This window comes from Apium graveolens, chromosome 2, assembly GCF_009905375.1.
Source record: "Apium graveolens cultivar Ventura chromosome 2, ASM990537v1, whole genome shotgun sequence".
Classification (NCBI taxonomy): domain Eukaryota; kingdom Viridiplantae; phylum Streptophyta; class Magnoliopsida; order Apiales; family Apiaceae; genus Apium; species Apium graveolens.
The window spans coordinates 69,796,800-69,817,427 of record NC_133648.1 but is presented as its reverse complement, the minus strand read 5'-3'; the positions used below and the strand labels follow the sequence as shown (position 1 = coordinate 69,817,427).

The following is a 20,628-nucleotide window of genomic DNA, read 5'->3' as shown; positions in this document are numbered from 1 at the left end:
ATCGAATAACACGAAACTGATAAAAGCCAACTTTCATTGTACTAATACCATTCTACCAAACATCCACAATTAAGATAGAAGTTGAATAGTCATCAATTATGTTGAGTTCCTATATGTCTACAGAAATTGACAACACAACGAATTAAGCACAAGTTATTCCTTTTGATTACATAGGGCAAATAAAACTGTTAGAGTTACCCACTAATCATGCACACTGTACATGAACCTATGCTAGCATGGCAAGTTCTAAATCTCAAGATCCACCGTCGCTTCACAAGAGATTAACACCCTATCTTATATGTTCGCGACGCACATAAGACGAATACGCACAACCAATACTAGATATCATGCAATCATCACATACTAAAGTATTAAACAATTAACTAAAGAATTCCATAATAAATCCGTTGCAACCCCATGATCACGATTAGCCCATAATAGAACTTATCGCCATCATGGGTTCATATGAAATCATGATAACAAACACAAGAAAATAATAACTAAACTGATTATATTAAAACAGAGTACGTCACAAGAGTAAATAAGTCAAAGCAAGAAAACTAGCATCCAACGTTACAACGAAACAAGAATCACAAGAATATATGCTTCCTCTTCGCTGCTGTGTGCTAAATCGGTCTTCTTCCTTATCTCCTTCGCTTCTTGCAAAACACAAGCTAAAACATAATCTCCTCTTAATACTCTGTGAAAAACGTCTCAAATCTACTTATATAATAGTCCCATAAAACTCAGATTACATAGAATTTGGAAGCCAAACAGAAGTAGAAGTCTAAAATAATATATCTTTTTCCCCGACCCTGCGCGGCCGCTCAGCATTTCTGCGCGGGCGCGCAAGGCTGCTGCGCGGCCGCTCAGCATTGCTGCGCGGGCGCGCAGGACCCTACTGGAAAATTTCCAGGTTTGCTCCGTTTCTTCACCGTAATCTGCCCGTTCTTTTCCTCTCGCAATGGTGAACACATGCCAAGGCTTATTCTTGATGATTCCTTCTCCGAAATGCAACTAATACCCTGAAATGCATAAACACTAGAAAAACGCATCAAATACACAAAATACTTGATTTCAAGACACCAATTTAAGCCATTTTAAGACGTTCTAAGTGGTATAAAATGCCACTTATCAGCTGCCTCTTAACAACTGCTACAAGAAAAGAAGGCTCATCAGGATGTATTGTCAAAGGTGGACGCAGTTATTAATGATCTGATGTTTGAGGAGAGTACACAAGAACCTTCACCAATTCTTGCTGAAGCAACTCATATTCCTCAGGCCCCACAAGAACCATCAGTTCAAAGTACTGATGCTGGCCTAGTTCATTCTCCTGACAAATCAATTCCTGATGCTACAACAAATCCTGATGTTGATCAACTATCCATTCAAGCAGCTTCTACTGATGATTCCTTGCTGCTAACTAGCTTGATAAAGCATCCTGATGCGTTGTTTGTTCCTCCACTATCATCACTTCCACTTGAGGATTCACCTTCAAGTATTGCTTATTTCCCTCTGTTGTTTCTCATGTTTGTATGATTATAAATAGTCTCTTGGTTGAGGTTACCTCTATTTATATGACAAGCATACTACTTCTCTCATCCATCTCTTATTTCTTTACAAAATGTGTGATTGTGCTTTTCTGTGAGACTGTGTGAAAAAATTAAATTTTAAGTGGCAGTCTCCTATACTGGCAAAAGGAAAGGTAAATTTGAGAAAAAAATTTTATAAGTGTCTCTTTACTTATAAATTTTCTTATGTGAGAAACATATTACTCTTAAAAGTAATAGATTGTGTGAGAAGTGATGAGATCACTTGAAAAGAAAAGAGAGATTTAGGTGTTACCTTGTTTTATATTTCAGGATCTCATCAGGAACAGACACTTATTGCTAAGGATCCTCTTAAACGCAAAGCAATTCTGCCCAGCTCTGCAAATTCTTCTGAGGGTCTGTCTAGCTCTGATTCTGATGAAGACAGTAATCCTGATGATTCTGACACAGCTCAGCTTAAGATTGCTATTGATGCATCTAAGAAGTCCCATGTTGGTTCTTCTTCACATTTCAATGCTGGTCCTTTTTATTACAATGTTGATGCTAAGCATTTTCGAAAGACTGAATGGGATTTTGCATGGAGAGATGCACATACTTTTATCTCCTCGGCTATTGGTATGCAACATGTTCACAAAGCCTATGATGGACTTCAAAACCCTGAACTTAAATTGCATCTTAAGGCCTCTACTATCTTTGTGAAAGGAATTCTCTCTGAACTTGCTGATATGAAAAAATCTCATACTAGTTTACAGAACAAAATTGATTAATTTATGATCAATCCACTTACTTCGGCTGACCTCATAAGTGTGAAAAAGGTTGTCAAAGCCGTGGTTCAATCTCAACAAAGCATGGATACTCGATTTTCTTCCTTGGAAGATACAGTGACTTCAATGGCTGATAAACTGGATGCTATATTTTCTCTTCTTTCAAATATTGATGCCAAAAAGGGGGAGAAGATAGTTGTCACAAAATGTACACCTGACTCTATTCAGTTGAAAGATAAAGATACTGATGATGATGGTGATAAAAATCCGGTTGTAAATGTTCAAATTGCTCCTATTGCTCAACAACCTCAACATTCTAAAAGATATGGTTCTTCAGGACAAGGAAAGTCTACTGGTGCTCATAAAGTTAAGCACAAGACTAATGCTGATGATCCTGAAACTGGTGATATTACAATCTCTAACTTAGCAGATGCTAAAGGGCTATTCTTTCCTTACAGACACAAGGAAACAGGTGAAGAGATTGTTCAGTACTACAAATATAAAAGGTTTGAGAAAAAGAATGCCAGGAGTGCTCTTGGATTGATAACTAAAGAATTTCATGATCTAACAACTGAAGAAGCAGTTATGCAAGAGAAGGACTTAATGGCTCAAATTGAAGCTGAATCAAACACCTCTAAAGGAAGAGGAAAAAAAGGTGGAAGAGCTACAAGAGCTAGAGGAAGAAGAGGAAGAGGAAGAATTTCTAATTCAAGTCAAGTCTCGACAATTAATTCTGCATTTCTGAATGTTCTATTTAGAGAAGGTTTTGTTCCTGTACAAGGACATGATTTAAAAGAAGAAGCTGAGGATACTGAAGAGATGATTGTCCAAAGAAAGAAAAAATCAACCGCTGACATTGCTCAAGTTGATATAACTAATGCAAATAAGTCTCTTAAAGCAGACTCAAATTCTAAGGAAAAAACATATCCTGATGCTGTGAATCTGATCGCTGATTTTGACACTGATGAAAAGGTGATCAAAGTATTGGATGAATCAATTCTTAATGAACAAGAAAGAATTGACAGAAGGAGAGCTGATCAAGCATGCAGTGACTATGAGCAAAGAATTTTAAATTCAAGGAGAGAGTTGTGGAAGAAAACAAGAGGGAAGATTCATGATTTATCTACAAGGTATGCTCCTCTCAGCAAGAAGGATAAAAGATGGAAAGATGTTTATTCATTTAGTTATCCTAAAGGATTTAAGCATATTGAATTTGTGTCAGCAGGACTAAGCGATTCTATTTCAGAACAGGAGAATATTGATAAGTCCATCAAGAAACCTTCTTGGGTGGAATATAATGAAAAGCTAAAGCTTATCAAAACTCGTACTAGAGGAGGTATTGGTCGTTCTGGAATGGAAACTCTGAGGTCTGATTTACTGGAAACAGATATTCTGACTGACAATCTTGGTGAAAGAATTACTCCTTCACATCTTGAGAAGGTTGAAGCTGTAAAGATTGTATATAGGAAGATAAATCTTGGTGATGCCAGAGAAGGATTCTATACTTCTTGAGAGATGGTAAAGTGAAAAGCTTTACATTGTAGCAACTCTTGATGAAGACTGTGACAGAGTTGAAATATATTCACTATCTTCTTAGAGTTGAGGACAATGTCACCAGAAACTGGTCTTCTATGATACTTGAGAGTATCAGAAGAAGAGTCGTGAAAAAAGAAGACAACTACAATGGTGATTATGCTCCTATGTACAGAACTTATACTGGTCAAGAAATGAAGATGGAAAAGGGAGCTGCAGTTGTAAAAGTTTTTCTCAATAATCCTCAGTTATCTTTCAGTCCTGATCATGAAGATGTTAGCTTAAGCTTTATGTTGATTGGTGATATTGAAATAACTAAGAGTTCGATCTCTAAATTAAGATCAACCATTTATCAGCTTGGAGAAGATACTGAAGAGAAGAAAGAGTTGAAGAAAAAGCTTGTCAAAGTCCTTCAAGACAAGGAGGAAGAAAGGTTGAACAAATTTCTGGAAACAACTGTCAGTTTTCTTAGAATACTGAAGTAAGCCTTATTCCTTGTATATAATGTAATTGGTTTTGGCATCATTAAAAATGGAATTTGTGCTTATTACATTAAGCATAAATTGGGGGAGATTGTTACGTGTAGATTCTCAATGATCAGGAGGAGCTCAGGATCTGACTGTGTTTAGATGTCATCATTATTCGATGTACCGTCAGGATTTGATGCATCATCAGTATCTGCAAAACATCAGCATCTGAAGGCAGTCTGTTGTGAAGATTAATTATGTTCCTTATTTTGAGGGATGGATATATGTTACGTTCTAAGTGATAGGACTTTGTATATTCAGTTAAAGATATGTATCATTTTCCGTTAGTAATTGATAATACATATCCTAGACTGATTTGTAGCAGTTGTGTATTATATAAACACAGTTTAGGTCATCACATAGTGATTAACTCGAGCATTGTACGACCTAACAGCTCTCAAGAACATTAGTATTTCTTGAGAGAGTTTGTAACAGTTTTATCAGAAATATAAAGAACTGTTATATTTTTATACTTGTTCAAAATGTTATATAATTGTATCCAACCCCCCTTAAATAATTGTATTACTACTAGGCAATATATTAAATTTGATATTGCTATAATAAGCAATGGCTTCAAAATAAACGACATGGTTGCCATTTTGAGGACGCTCAAAATTGGTTATTATGTGTATAAAGATTGTCAGTTTAAGGACGCTTAAACTCAGTAATGATACAAACTGAAATTGTTGGTTTTTAGGACGCTAAAAGTTGGTAACATCAATAACAAGTGGAAGCCTTGAGTAATAACTGGTAAATTTATTTCATAAATATGAAATATGTCTATATGAGATATCAAATCGATTCAAAATCAGAGAATTGACAAGTGTGCATGTATTATTTATACATGATATGCAAGTCATAATTGATTGTATGTGAGTGATCTGATCTTTACGAGAAGTAATGACAAGAGGATCATTTCTGAAAATCTTGATCAGATTGAAAGGTTTTGATTTGAAGATTACAATATTCGTGACTTGAAAAGTCTTAGATGATACATGTCACATGTTGGTGATGTGAATCTTGAAGAGATTAACGAAGCTAAATTTATCATATCTAGAATGAATTTGTATTCATCCAAGTGTAGATGAACAAGGATCTCTCAAGAAGGATTGAAAGTCTATTGTACTTTTTAAAATTGTACAAAATCAGACATAGGCTACACAGTTGATAAACAGAGTAGATGCATGAGTACAACGAAAATTGGTCACTTGGAAGTGATTGCAATAGGATTTAAGGTGTATGATATGTTCTCGTGAGCTTGTAATGCAATACGAAAGATATCTAATTGTACTATGTGAATATAGTATGTAAATTAGATATTTGACTTTAAGAATTTAAAAGTCATTAGAGAATACATTTCACACTTAGCAGTCGTGTCATGTAAATCCTAAACTTAGCTTGATTCATGATGGAATATGAGTCTGGTGCATAAAATAAATGCAGTTAAAAGGTTGAATAACCACTTTGTAAGGATATTCCTAAATGACAAGGAAAACATGTATTCAATATGCATATATTATGTAATCAATCTGCAAATTGAGAGATCGCATTGTTGTGTATGCAATGGTATGTCTCACATCTATGATGGGGACATAATACCATTAAACAACTATTCTCAACGAGAATTATCATGATTGACTATGTAAAGTCAAATGATAATGTTTGGATCTATTAACCAGATGGTTAAACTGAGTGAATCTGTTTAAGCCAATGGAATCTAGTTAGACCAATAGATTGTTGTAAAATCATCGAGAGGAATGGGCCTTAAATATTGCTTAACGGTGTCATAGTGGACACCTAATCTTGCTGACTAGAGATCCCAAGAACTTGGTTCAATGGGACAACTAAATCATGATGACCAAAACACTGTAGGGGTAACCCCTAGCCTATTTCTATGATGATGAAACAGTGAGACTCGTAAGGTATGAGGTTAAACTTTATGTTTTTAATGATCTTTGACGAATGCATGGATTTCAAGTTTGAATACATGGAATTCGGTTGAGTAAACATGGGTTACTCTATAAGATAAAGATCACCTATTTGAGAAATAAGTGGGGCCGCTTGAAAGGAGAATTGCGAGACACAATTCTTTAGAAACTCTTGCAGAACCAGGACGATGTTCCAGGGCTAAAATGGACATAATCATGAGAACTGAATAAGTCAGGAAATATATAGTGATAAGTATATCATCATTTACACAAAAGGTCGAACAGTTCAAGGACATTGTGTCATACTGTCTACCAGTAAAGTCGATATATTTATTCGAGCGAAGGTTCAAGGAGCATTATCTACCTACCGTATGCTATATCTGACACCGGAACTATCACCAAGTCAAGCTCTGCGTCTGTTTGTCTATCTGGTGCGTGCTACTGGACCATCAGTCTCATTTGTGGGGGATTATTGGACAAATTTAGTATTTTAGACTAAGTTGTGAATCATTTTGAGACTCTATATGAGTGAGACCCATTATGTGTTAGCGGTGTGTATTTATTAGAACGTATTCTGCTCTTCGAGGGGATTCATGAGTAAAAGGTGAATGAGAACTGATATTCCAAAGTGTGACATTTTAATGTGAAAAGTGGGTTTTGTACCACATCGAGAGCACAAACCTATTTTTTGGTTTATAAATACCATGTACCACATCGAAAAAAAAATACAAGTCCTTTCAAGCCTCTCTTTATATATAGAGTTTTAGGGCACCAGTTTTATTAAATCGAGAAAATAAGAGTCGTCTCTTTAGTTCTCGATCTCTTCGGTCTTAAATTTTCCAAATATTCCGGTGATAGTTCTCGGGCTCAAATCAAGTTCGCGGAGAGTATTTTCGATTTATCGATTATATTAGTATCTCGTTTTATCCTGGGAAGCAGGTCGCTCAACACAGATGGTGCGGGGCGAAACTGCTTTAAAAAGACAGTTGGACTCGGGAGTAAATTCAATCTCTGTTTGTTTTCTGAAACCCTTCTCTTAATTTAATTGATAATTCTTATATGCTTATGTGATTTAAGAATTAGGAATGTTCATGTTAATTAGTTTTATATTCAGTTTTATAACATTGTCTATATCGTATTTAGACTGTTAACACAATGAAGAAAAGATATTATAGTACTAGTTACCCGGCGGAACATATCCAACTGTTCCAAGACAAGTTGAACTCGTATGCGCTTGATTGATGTTAAAAGAGAATCTCGCCAAACCAAAATCAGCAACATGAGCAACAAGTTTCTCATCAAGAAGAACATTGCTTGGCTTTATGTCACAATCAATGATACTTGTGTAGTTGTGTGGCTATGATGATGTAGGTAATCCAGTCCCAAATCCAGTCCCAGTGCAACATCAATGGAAATACTGAGTCTCTGGAGTAACGTCAAGTTTCTTTCATGTCCTCGATGGGAGGAAGAACTTGAATTTAACCAGTTATCTAGACTTCCATTCGTCATGAACTCAAAAACCAATGCCTTGAAATCATTACCTTTAAAATCAGTGCTAGAGCATGTTGTGATGATCTTCATGAGATTCCTATAACGAATATTTCTCAATGTTTCACACTCTGCCAAAAAACTCTTGTTGGCTCCACGTAATTCAACATTTAGTACCTTCACAGCAACAACTTGTTCCAATGCTTTGAGGGTTCCTTTGTGAACCGAACCGTATCTTCCCACACCTAGCAAATTGTTTAGGGAAAAACCTTCAGTAGCTAGTTGGATATCTTGGTATGAAATCCTGGGATATTGGTTCTCTTGCAATACTGGGACATGGACATTATTCATCCATTTGGATTTCCGATGTAGATAAATAATAAAGGAAAGACAAGCTAGAAAGACGGCAAGGGGGAGAAAAAGAACAAGTATCATCCTAGGGAAAATTGTCTTTTTCTTGTTCCCTGAGATTTTTCTAGGACAAGCACGCAAGTGCAATGCTTGAATACCTCCACAAAGCCGTAAATTGCCAACAACTGAAAAACGACTAACATTTGAAAACAGACCGTCTTTAGGTACTTCTCCTTGAATGTTGTTGTGCGAGAGGTTGAGGAATACAATTAGATTATATTCATTAAGAAAACTTGGAATAGTCCCCGACATTATTGTTTGATAGATCTAGAAATGCAAGACTTTTTAAAGCTTTTAAAGAAGACGGAATTCTACCTTCAAAAAGGTTTCCTTCCATTGCTAGCTGCTCCAACATCACACAATTAACGAGAATAGTAGGTATCTCTCCCGTTAATTTGTTGTTTGAAACATAGAGATGAACCAATTGATTCGAGCTTCCAATGTTGGATGGTAGTGAGCCTGTAAATCGATTTTGATCCAAATAAAGGAATACGCATTGGAAAGAAAGTCCGACAAGTTGCTCAGATATTACACCTCCAAGGCCGTTGTGATTTAAGTAGTTTTTCTGTAAAGTTGAGATTGTAAGCAATCCAGTAGGTATGCTTCCCTGGAGCATATTATTTTGTAAACTGAGAACACTCAAGTGAGTAATGTTGTTATTGGAATTTGGAATCACTCCTGATATGTTGTTTTCACCTAAAGTTAGCACACCCAAGTTTGATAGTTTTCCTATTGATTTTGGTATTGTCCCTGTTAAGAAGTTGCCATTCAAATTAAGTCGTATCATATTCACAAGTTTTCCAATTTCTTGGGGTATGCTTCTGCGTATTTGGTTTCCAGAGAGATCTAGTATCTCTGTAGTGGCGGAAAGATTTACAACAGAATTCGGAAGCACCCCTCTTAAACGATTCCCAGATAAGTCCAAAATCTGCAAATAGGTACAGTTTACCAGAGAGTCGAAGAAAATCAAGTCGTCGGACTGTTGAATATCCCTAGCAGATTGGCACCGAGACTTAGCAGTTTAATATCAGGAAGGTTTTCAAAATGTATTCGCAAAAGGCCAGTAATATTGTTCTGTCCTATGTCAAATATAACAAGATTGGACGCATTACTTATTGATGGTGGAAACCGCCCTGAAAATCTGTTCCCTACCGTGTAGAACCATTGTATATTGGGAAGGGTGACTCCTAATTCTGGTGGAAGCGTTCCTTCGAACTCATAAAGGGATAAAGTAATCTGAACCGTTGTAGACTACAAAGGGATGAAATGTTGTAAAGTTGTAGGGGTAGCAGGCCCCGGAATTTGTTCAGTGCCAATCCAAGAATGTTTCTGATGTCTCTACAGTGACTCCTAATACTGATGTTTCTGATGTCTCTACAGTGACTTAAATTGGAAGGAAATTCACCTTGAAAATAATTGTTTCCTAAATAAAGATGTTGTGTCGACCAATTTCATTTGGGATTGAGCCATGAAAATTGAGGTGAAGTTTAATGTTGTTACTCTTTGTCGAATGTGGTTGCACGTAATGCCTTTCCAGTGACAAAAGTGAATGGAATTGTTCCATGAGCTCAGCACACGCAATGGGTCAGATTTTATCGAAGCCTTGACAGAAAGCAAAGCTTGTTGATCGGTGAAATTGTTTGAAAATGCATTTACAACTGTAGAGGTTTCTAATACCAAAACTAAGGAAATGATGAATCTGACAAAGCTAAATATCAGGATTGCGCAGTAAAATTTAAATCCGAGATATATGGCAGGAAGTGGACTGCTCATACACCAAAATGCATGCCAATTCCTTGTAATGTTTTTCTCAAGCAAGCTATGTACCTTAGTTATTTTGGGCCCTCACTCACTACCATAAAAATGTCAATAGTGCAAAAAACCGATGTTTACGTGGGTGTAGTAAAAGGTCCCTGTTTTTCACATCGGTTCTGGACCAACCGATGTAAAAAATAATATTATACATCGTTTCTAGATAAATAACCAATATATTAGATATACTAAGATATCGGTTAGTAATCGATGTGAAAAATAAGAAATGATATCAAATGTGCCTATACAACAACGCTTTCATAAATTAACGATATATTAGACATAATAAGACATCAGTTATTAACTGATGTCTATGGTTAGTTGGTTACATATTTACCTTTTATATATATAATACATATATATACGTTAAAATACCAAAGCTAAAACAAGCAAAATGAATCACATCTAAATAAACACAACTTTCATTATTATTATCAAACTAATATAAAGTATTCCAATATACATGATTGACAAAATCAAAACCATAATTCTCAAATCTAAACATTATCATGTCAAAATGAAATTTTCCTACTACTCTTCTATGTTAAAGCAGATCATATTCCACAACAGGGCAAGTACCTCTCTGGAGCATCGTAGGTCTTCAACAGAAATCATCATATCCATTGATGCCACGGGGCCTTTTCAAGCACTACAAAGAACTTCTACAGCTAAGCTTTTAAGCATTTCAGGACAAGAGGGTCCCCAAGTATAGCTGCGGAGACAGGTATTGAACATAAGAAAATAAGAAGATTGCAATGTTTTTCCCAAGGAACCAAACCTTTGTTGCAAGAAGTTTAGGCAAATGACGATGATATAAATATCAAAATCAAAAGGAAGCCAACATCTCCTGAACTTTTGGGGAGACCATATGCTTTCATGGTAGTTTATAGCCTAAAAAGTGTCATTTATGTATGTGCAATTGTATATGAATATATTGCATCTTTACATAAGAAGTGCTCCAAAGATGCAGCTTATATGCGGGACCATAATTCAAATGTTTCAGCAGCTCACAGGGATTAATGTTATCATGTTTTATGCTCCTGTTTTGTTCCAAACAATGGGATTCAAAAATGACACCTCTAAACTTTTCAGTTGCATAACTGAAGTACACTACTATAACATCTAAACTTACATGTCTGGGCAAGTTGGCTTATTAGCGCCACAATTCTCCCATGTCGGGACTTGGTCATTCCATTCACCCTGATAGGTATAAAATAAAGCGATATAATAAGAATAAAGGTCAAGCAAATTTTGGAAGTTTTAGGCAGCCAAGGGCATTGGAAATCATATGTTCCACATATTTCGATATTCAAATATGTAGTTTTTTCTTGGTTTGCTAACTACAAAATGTGGATTTACAAGTGTACTGTATTTGCTCTATAATATAACTTGTTAAGAATGGAACTGATTGATTTTACTCTATAAGAACTTAATACTGAGTGAAAATGATTCAAAATCTTGTTTCACTTTATATGAGAAAAATTAGTTGCAAGTAGTAACATATATAATCTGTATACTCGAGAAACATATTTTACAATTTCCAAACTTGGTATCTGAAACAGAAGTTACAATGCAAACCTAGAATTTTTCCCCCTTACATATTTACATGCAAAATATAAAAAATCATCACCATCTAGCTGATTTTCATCATCAAATATAGGTCATCATGTTTATAGCATTTTCGAAATGTGAAAAGCTTAATTCTTTTTACTGCTAGTGCTCACTGTGCATTTGCTTTTGGAGAATTACAGGCATGGAGGATGGTGCATATGTCATTTGATTCTAGCAAGTGTTCTGCATTTAGAAGAATCATTGGACCGTATTCAAAGACTATTCTCTTGCACTGCAAAAGATAAAAAAGTGTTAATCAGATGATTGTGAAAGAAGAAAATGTTAATTAGGTTAAAGATGTACGTAGGAACATATATATGAGTTGGAAATAAACTCAAAATTTTAAGAATTTTGCAGAGCATGAAAATTCAATTGAAGACAAAAGGGATGCTCTAAATGCAAAACCTTTTTCTCATATCCCTTCACAGCTTCACATGCTTTCAACAGAACTTCGATTATATCCAACTGCAAGTAAATCAAAACAAAAGATGTTATAAATATAAGCATCTACTTTCTACGTGATCATATACCGATTAACTTGCAAATGCAGGCTATCGACGAGCTTAAAGTTTTACAAAGAAGAGCTATTAATCTACTCTCAACAGATTTAAAACGTTAGCTTCTACAGATTGCAAGGGTATGATCATCAGCTATACAGTATACTCAACTGCACTGATTGCAAAAACATACCTCAGTGTCGGGATCTTTGAATTTCATCAAAGCTTCTGCAATGGTATAATGGCAAAGGTCGCAACTGTTTTTACTAATTTGCTGAGATATGAGAGCCACTTGTTTGCAGAGGTTGATTTCACGACAGAAATCTTTAGGTTGTATCGAGGAAATCTCCACAAAGAACAGAGGTATATAGTAATCTACCATTACTAGGCACTGCCAGAAGACAGACCAATAAAACAGAAAAAAAAATGAGTGCTATAACAAGAAGATTTTGTTAGAAAAGATGCACTAACTGCATCACTATGCCTACAATAATCTCACCAATAAAAATCTTTATTCAGAATTTTGGCAACAGCTCCATATTATGTTGACATAAAAAAACAAAAAGGAACTTCTTTGCAGACTGCCAGAAAAAAATCTGACAATTTATTTGAAGGCAATCTTAGCGGTTAAGCAGCTCTGTGATTAAACTGAGATATGCTATGCACTGAACATTCTGATCCATGAATAGCCACGCACGGGCATAAGGATATTAAAAAAAATGGTGGCTACTATCATTCATAAGTGGTTTGTAAAAAAGTTCCCAAAAATTGTGACAGTACTGATACATGGAAATCGTTAAGAATGTAGTGCACATGCGACAACTATGTTCATTTTTGCTGAGAACATGATAACCTAGCATGTTCATCTCTGTGGTTCTGGAGAAACAAAATTAGTGTTTGGATCTACCAATCAACTTACCTCTTTCTTTAAAAAGTGCAACTTTGAGCAAGAGAAGTAAAGAATGTCCATGATCTCTCTTTGTGTTTTGTTTGCATTAAGGCAAGTCAGTGCATTGGAAGTAAATTCTTCACACAATGTGCAAACATCCCCTTTCTTGTCTACTTCTTTGTCATTTTCTATGTCGAGGTCATTTCCCCGAAAAACTGCTGCAACCCAACCTGCTTTAGTATTTCCGTTAATTAAATTTGACAAAGAACTCTGACTTGAATCAAGAACTGTCTTATGCCTTGACATTTTCTTTCACTTAATTGAAGGTACTTGGCAGAAATTAGGCATGGGACTCTACAGTTTAAAGCAACTAATATGTAATGAAGCACTTTGTCTACTTCAAGTAGGTTATGCAAAACTTGTGCCAAACAAATAACAACCTTTTTCGAATTCAATAAAATAAATAAACATAACTAAATTTCAGAACTCACCTGAATTCAAAGAAATCTGATCAGTAGCACTAGTTAAGATACTACCGGTCTGCAATTCTCTTGAATCACCGGACCAACTAATTCCCAAGACGAAGAGGATTACTAGCCCAATTCTCACACCCATGCTGCAAGAACTGAAAAAGGTCAACCATAAGTAGGAATCACAAAGCATAAAATAGTAGAAGAACTTCAATTTCTTTAATGAAACTAATTAAATGATTAATTTATACAGCTAGTCTACTAGTGTCACGGTGAAGATCACTAATAGGTAGCATATAAATATATGATCCATAAGAATTCCTGTTTCCAATCAGGAAATAGATCATTGGTGTATGATTTTGACCTAATGATTCAATATATTGAGGTTGAAGATATATCACAGCACTAGTTATGAAAAGGGACTTCAATAGCAAGCACATAACACACATACAAAGTTTCTGTAGAAAAAGCTTTCGATCCACTTTTGACAAATTGATAAGAGAGAATACAAACCCTGAAGATCAAGTAACCATAAACCAGTAAGAATGTAAATACCTTGTGTTACAGTTGCGACGATATCTGTAAGTTTATATGATGATCTTTCAAGGAGAAAAAGAGGAAGAAAAAAGACAGATTAGTGAACCTTGTTTATAAAAACATTAATAGGATTATGTGTTGGAGTAGATAAAAGATACAAATTAAAAATAAGGTCGTTGAAGCTGATGTTTGGTGCAATTTGAACACCAATTAGAGGTATATTCTCCCATTCGTCTTATTTTTAGCCCACCAACCAACCATTCATGAAAAGCACCAGACTTCTACCAAGGTAAGATCCTTGTCAATTCTATCATTCTCTAATATGTAAAATTCATTTTCTCATGACATTTCAGATTCCTTACTTTTTTGGGAGTTCAGCTTCTTCTAAAGTTTCAGACTTGTTCTTTACAGTTTAGGACTCTGGAGATGGTGTTAGAGATTGTTTAACTTCAAACTCAAATTTTTATATGGCGATCACGCTTTACAATTCAAAAAAATGAGTTCAAAGTCAATTCGTTTTAATTTTCAGAATGAAATGCAGATAAACTTTTAACAGCTTAACTTTAAAATCAGGCAATAATTTTTTTTACTAATTCACTTATGACTTGGCCAAGCTCCGAAATACTGATAGATAGACTCCTTCACAGCCCTACTCAGCCAAATACGCAAGTACTCTGCAATCTAATTATCACAGTGTCCAGTTTTCATTTTCATTCATTTATTTTGTGTCACGGAAGAAAAGTTGTTATATCTATCCTCTTTTTTGCTAAATAATTACACACGCACACACCATGAGTCAAACTCATGACCTCCTTCCTAAAGGGGGACAAGAGCTCAACGTGGCACCAATCCTCTGTTGGCTGTTGTTATCTATGTTGTTAACACTGCATCTCCCTCGAAACTACTTCCGATACAGGCCAACTGAAGTGACACTTGCGATCTGATATGAAGTTTTTAGGCAAAATGCCTTCTTCCGGGAAACCTGACAAGATTGAAACCAGCAACACCACCAGTCATATTATTAAGTTGGCAATAATAAGCACATTGCGAACAGAGACCTGCCAAGAAATTCCAAGAAGATGTGCTTGCAGAATTAGTATATTATAGTTAGTGATGCAGGTCAACTTAACTACACTATGTTGTGCTTGCATATCATTTTTAAACTTCTTCGGAGACCCTTGCTGATCTTCACTTCTTCTGTAGCTTCCTCTACGGTTATACCCTCTGCAACATGTCGCTTTCTGATACATTAGATTTACCAACTACCTGCCCCTTTGTGTTGGCGGTGCATTATCGAAATTAACTCCAATCTCAACCAATAGCTAAAGCTTATGGTAAAATCTCATAACGTGAATTCCACTAAATTTCTACTGAATTCGACATTTATCAATGTATTAATCAATAACAATGATTATTTAATAGAACAAGACAAGAAAAATGAATGACAAACAGTATTGACTATTGATAGCCTAAATTATTCGTACGTTTGTGATTGAAATGACACATTAAATGACCCCCCAGGTCAGGGTTCACTATTGGGCCTTGGAGTTTTGGACTAATGGAATCTGGGGTGGGTGAGGTTTTTCCTTAGCTTAGCAGTAAGCTTTTTATATCATTGAATTTGTACGAAGTTTGTTTCTCTCTTTGACTTAATGTAAATCAAGTTGATGGAATGCTGCTAAAGGGCCATGGTATGATCAGTGATGTATTGTGTATTGAGCTCTATCTTCCATTACCAACTCAAAAAACCTAAACCACAAGACCAGGCCTCTCCGGTCTTTTCATTTTGTGCACTATTATTTTATTTGGGATGATAACTCCAAATTTTACCCTTGATCTTCTTCTAATCCCACCTGGATTTGGACTCTACTAATGCATGAGAGAGTAGAGGTTTAGCCGTAGGTAGGGCTCCTCTAAAACAGAACCGGAGGGGGGTGGCGGCCCCACGGCAACTTCAGCGTGAGAATGAGATGGGATTTTGGAGAAGAAGGGTAAAATAAGAATTACTCAAATATATGTGGTATGTGTATATGTGTGTAGGTGAATAATGAATGCCCCCCTAAACCCTCTTTTTGGAGCATTTTATAGGCTTCCAATTAGGGTTAAGGGTTGCTACCTTGGATCCTGATCGTTGGATAGTTCTGGAGTTGAGGCAGGTGGACGTCCCTGATTGGAATACGTGTCCAAGTCATCTCTGTCATTGGAGTGTGCCGAAATGGGGTTGGCATGTGACTGGAGCGTGATGACGTGTGCTTGGAGCGTGATGTCCCGTGGGGACCTAAGTGTGGGAAAATGTGAGCCATGATAGAAGGGAATATCCTGAAGTGACAAGGCATCTTGAGGTCCACAACATCCTGGGGTCACAACGTCCTGGGGTCCACTAACCTGGAGTCACAACGTCCTGGGGTCCACTGCCATCTAGAGTCATATGATCCATATTGACTTTGGACTCATTTATGGATCATATGACTCTAGATGGCAGTGGACCCCAGGACGTTGTGACTCCAGGTTAGTGGACCCCAGGACGTTGTGACCCCAGGATGTTGTGGACCTCAAGATGCCTTGTCACTTCAGGATATTCCCTTCTATCATGGCTCACATTTTCCCACACGTAGGTCCCTACGGGACATCGCGCTCCAAACACACGTCATCACGCTCCAGTCACATGCCAACCCCATTTCGGCACACTCCAATGATAGAGATGACTTGGACACGTATTCCAATCAGGGACGTCCACCTGCCTCAACTCCAGAACCTTCCAACAATCAGGATCCAAGGTAGCAACCCTTAACCCTAATTGGAAGCCTATAAAAGGCTCCAAAAAAGAGGGTTTTGGGGGGGGCATTCATTATTCACCTACACACATATACACACACCACATATATTTGAGTAATTCTTATTTTACCCTTCTTCTCCAAAATTCCATCTTATTCTCACACTGGAGTTGCCGCGGGTCCCCCCCCCCCTCCAGATCTGTTTTACAGGAGCCCTACATACAGCTAAACCTCTACTCTCTCACGTTCATGCATTAATAGAGTCCAAATACAGGTAGGATTAGAAGAAGATCAAGGGTAAAATTTGGAGTTATCATGGGAAATAATATTTGCAGGGCATTTTTTTTTTGTTTTTAGAGCAAATATAACAAATATGCCCCCGCATACATATTAAAAAAAATATATAAGGGTAAAAAACCTTTATTTATATCTCAGGTACTCACCATTTATTGTAGCTCTCGAATTCATCCTCGTAGGTACTGTTGCTTCATAGGACGAGTTTTAAACTGGGGGTATAGAACAGGATGTAAAGTAAACTGAAAAGATACATTTCCAGCTGAATATCCAGTAAAACAAGAATAAATAGAGAGAGGTTCTTAGATAGGTAGTTTCATATCAAGAGGTGATAAAATAGTGTAGAATAGATTGAAAGGGTGCAGCTGTTATAACAGAAGGTAATACCATTAATACTGATGGAAGAACAAGGTGCAAATCAAATCTGGAAGAAGATGACGATCCTCGAACGGAAAGCTCCAAACGATTAGATGATACAGGGAAATCAGGATCTGCCATTGCCGTTGTCTGGAAATCATGTCGCAAGCTAAGAATCCCAAATTGCAATATGAACCGTGCTGGAGACCTACTATATAGTCGCACTCATCCTCACGACGCCTTATCTTTCTATTTCTTATTCGTAATCTTAACCCTCTACCCAATCCCGACAATCTAGGCTTGTTTCAGTGACTTATAACCTGTAGCTCTGATACGAACCTGTGGCGCCCTCCAAACCCGGGTCAGAAGTTTGGGTCCACAACACATACACAATATATAAACCTGTATAAGAAATATTATTTGCGATGACCCTGTTTTACATAACCATGGATCACAACAGGCTAAAGTATGAACACAAGCCACAACCTTAACTTTTATTACAACGTATCAAATCCCAACTAATTTAACTTTCAACTGATAATAAAATTATTCTTACAATTTACTATCTTTCTACCGTATGAAGCTCCTTGCTAGCTCGATCCAACTCAAACTGGAACATTAGCCGCACTTTGGACTGAGGAACTTTACTATCATCCATATCCTTTTCAACTGTAAATATATAAAAAGAATCGCAAGGGTGAGCTAACTAGCTCAGCAAGTCATAACAGTGATAACTGATGTTAAGCAATGTTCAAATGGAACGATTCAGAAGAATCAAGTTTATTGTTAAACAATCATTAGAATTGGATATTCACTTTAAGTTTTAAAACCAAGGTTAGGCTGCAGATCAGTCACGCACTAACCCCGAGCAAGCACACAGCACTGCTCTAATTACTGGATCCAAGGCACACATTGGCCTAACTTGACCATTGGTATGGTCTGACCACGAATCTGGTCCACATATATAAAAACTATCCAATCCTAAAGCAGTTCAATATAATCAACAATATAATTCGATAAAACAAGATCATAATCAATAATGGTTAAACATTTGAGTAAAAACGTAAGGAAACTCATGGATATCTCAAGGGTATATCAGGGTATGTATAAGAAATGGTTTTTGATCTGTAAAAGAATCAGGTATTAGACAAATAATGATTTTTCAAGGTATAGTTCTTTGATGTTATAAATAGTGGTTGGGGTATAAAAGTTTTTGTGTTTTCAAACAATTTTGTTCCGGTGTTTGGTGTTTGGTAGTTATACATTTAGGGAGTAGTATCATATTTGTGTGATTTGGTATCCGAGGATCAACAAAGGATGGTTTACAAAGAATAAGGCTTACGGCTCAAGATCAAGAAAGATCAGGGTTCAAGGGTAAATAGTTTAAAGCACTTGCAATATAAAACATGAGTTATTTTGACTAATGGTGACATGTTAAGAAACAGTTCAAAAATATTTACGATATATTTTGAAGAAAAGTTCAGAAGTACTTGCCTTACAGGGCTTTACAACTATTACTGATCAACTTTGAGCCGACTCTGCCGCTCAGGCCTTAACGTTCAACCACTAGACCACATTAGATTCGACCTCAACACTTAAGTCCTTTGATTGGAACCTTACTGAGCTTTTCGACTGACCACCAACTATCTTTCGTCCAATTCCAAATTCTCAGGCATTCCGACTAGAACCTACAAGGTCGAAACACCCTAACTTAGACATTCGATTATGCTTGAAATATCCTCGCTAACAGTCTACCCATGCGTTAACAAAACCCGACTCGTAACACATACATTATTGCAATACAGACATTAGTTAGGGTTCACGTCCTCAAAAATCAATTTCGTGTTCATTCTCAGAAAATACGTATACTCGTCATTGTATAAAATTAGGGTTATTGGTTTTGGCAAAATGTTTCACTACAACATATAATCAGGTTTTGTATAAAACATACGTATATGTATTTACTTATACTCGCTCAACGTCCCGATAATCCTCGGATACGCTCCCGTATTTCCGTAGTTCGATTTCCCGGAAATCGGAGAGCGTCCCCTTTGTTTATCGGACTACCCGTCGAAACATCATCGACATCAATAACACAATTCACAATCCAATTTTCACAATTCCACAACCATTCCCATACGAAACTAATTACACGACTCAATTTATTTATTTTATAAAAATTAGGACTCAGAATAAATTCATCACAGTCCACCATCCGCTCGTCGAACTTCATCGCGGACGGCGGTAAAAAGTTGTCGGTACCCGATTAATTTCGGGTTTCCATACAAATTTTTATCGATTAATTATTAATAAATCCCGTAAATATTTATTTATCTCACGAAACCCAATCAAGTTCTTCCTGCAGAATTAATAAAATAAAATTCAATCGGAAACAACTGAATAAGGCAACAGGAACAATACACGCACACAACCATCTCACGCGCCACCATCCCATTGCGTAAAAACGAAAAAGGGGCGGCACCAACGGAGAACACAAAATGAACTGCACATATGCATATATACACACGTATATATGTATACATACAATCCAACAGAATCATAACTAAAGAATCCAGAATCGATCGGAAAGACCGCATGGCAGAGCTCACCGGAGAGGAGGAAAAAGAACGGCGGCCGGAAATTATCGAGGTACAGGCACCACGCGCGGATGAACAAGGAAAGAAATAGGAAAGGGGAATGGGAGAGATTGAGAACAGGAAGGAGATATGGAAAATCGAGATTGAGAAAGATTAGAGAGAGCCGAGAGAACAGAAAATGAGAGGTGAGGAGGAAGATGTATCCGGGTGTGTGTATTTTGTGTTATTGTTTGTTTTTGTTTTTTTTTAAACTGAAAAATCCCCAGCAACTAACACGTAGCAACTGCAATTGCCACACCCCCGAATTAACTGCCACGTGTCCTTTTTAATGCATGCAAGCCTCGTCTTTGATCCGTATTTTTATAATTTTTAAAGTATTTTTGAAACGCAACTCGCACCCGTATTTCACAATTAACGAACCTGACTGCACTTAAAACAATTTCAGAAAATCACGAAGATAGTCTTAAAATGTTACAAATATTCTGAAGTTTATAAAAACATAAATTTCATAATTTTAAAATAATTTCTGAAATGTAGTTTATAGGCGCTTTTAGCAATTAAACGAATCGACACGATGGTGAAATTAATT

The 20,628-nt window shown here is 36.5% G+C and overlaps 2 protein-coding genes across 2 annotated transcripts; both read right to left on the bottom strand.

Annotated features, from left to right (window-relative positions):
- Window positions 1-7,622: 7,622 nt before the first annotated feature.
- LOC141690571 (putative LRR receptor-like serine/threonine-protein kinase At3g47570) lies at window positions 7,623-8,453 on the bottom strand. The gene has a single exon (XM_074495362.1). The coding sequence runs from the start codon at window positions 8,451-8,453 to the stop codon at window positions 7,623-7,625; it is 831 nt and encodes a 276-aa protein (XP_074351463.1).
- A 3,079-nt stretch (window positions 8,454-11,532) lies between these two features.
- Window positions 11,533-14,019, bottom strand: LOC141707517 (uncharacterized). The gene is made up of 6 exons (XM_074510717.1): window positions 13,932-14,019; window positions 13,502-13,626; window positions 13,041-13,240; window positions 12,315-12,512; window positions 12,030-12,089; window positions 11,533-11,856 (listed from the first exon to the last, which is right to left on the bottom strand). The coding sequence occupies exons 2-6, from the start codon at window positions 13,623-13,625 to the stop codon at window positions 11,734-11,736; spliced, it is 705 nt and encodes a 234-aa protein (XP_074366818.1). The 5' UTR covers window position 13,626; window positions 13,932-14,019; the 3' UTR covers window positions 11,533-11,733.
- Between the last annotated feature and the right edge of the window lie 6,609 nt (window positions 14,020-20,628).

What these genes read in the sequence shown, in the direction of transcription:
- LOC141690571 (XM_074495362.1), bottom strand. Translation starts at nt 8,453, where the DNA reads ATGTCGGGGACTATTCCAAGTTTTCTTAATGAATATAATCTAATTGTA.
- LOC141707517 (XM_074510717.1), bottom strand. Translation starts at nt 13,625, where the DNA reads ATGGGTGTGAGAATTGGGCTAGTAATCCTCTTCGTCTTGGGAATTAGT. An exon ending in TCAGATTTCTTTGAATTCAG is followed by an intron (nt 13,241 to 13,501) that starts GTGAGTTCTGAA and finishes ATACTAAAGCAG; the next exon opens with GTTGGGTTGCAGCAGTTTTT. An exon ending in TGAAGGGATATGAGAAAAAG is followed by an intron (nt 11,857 to 12,029) that starts GTTTTGCATTTA and finishes TATCTTTTGCAG; the next exon opens with TGCAAGAGAATAGTCTTTGA.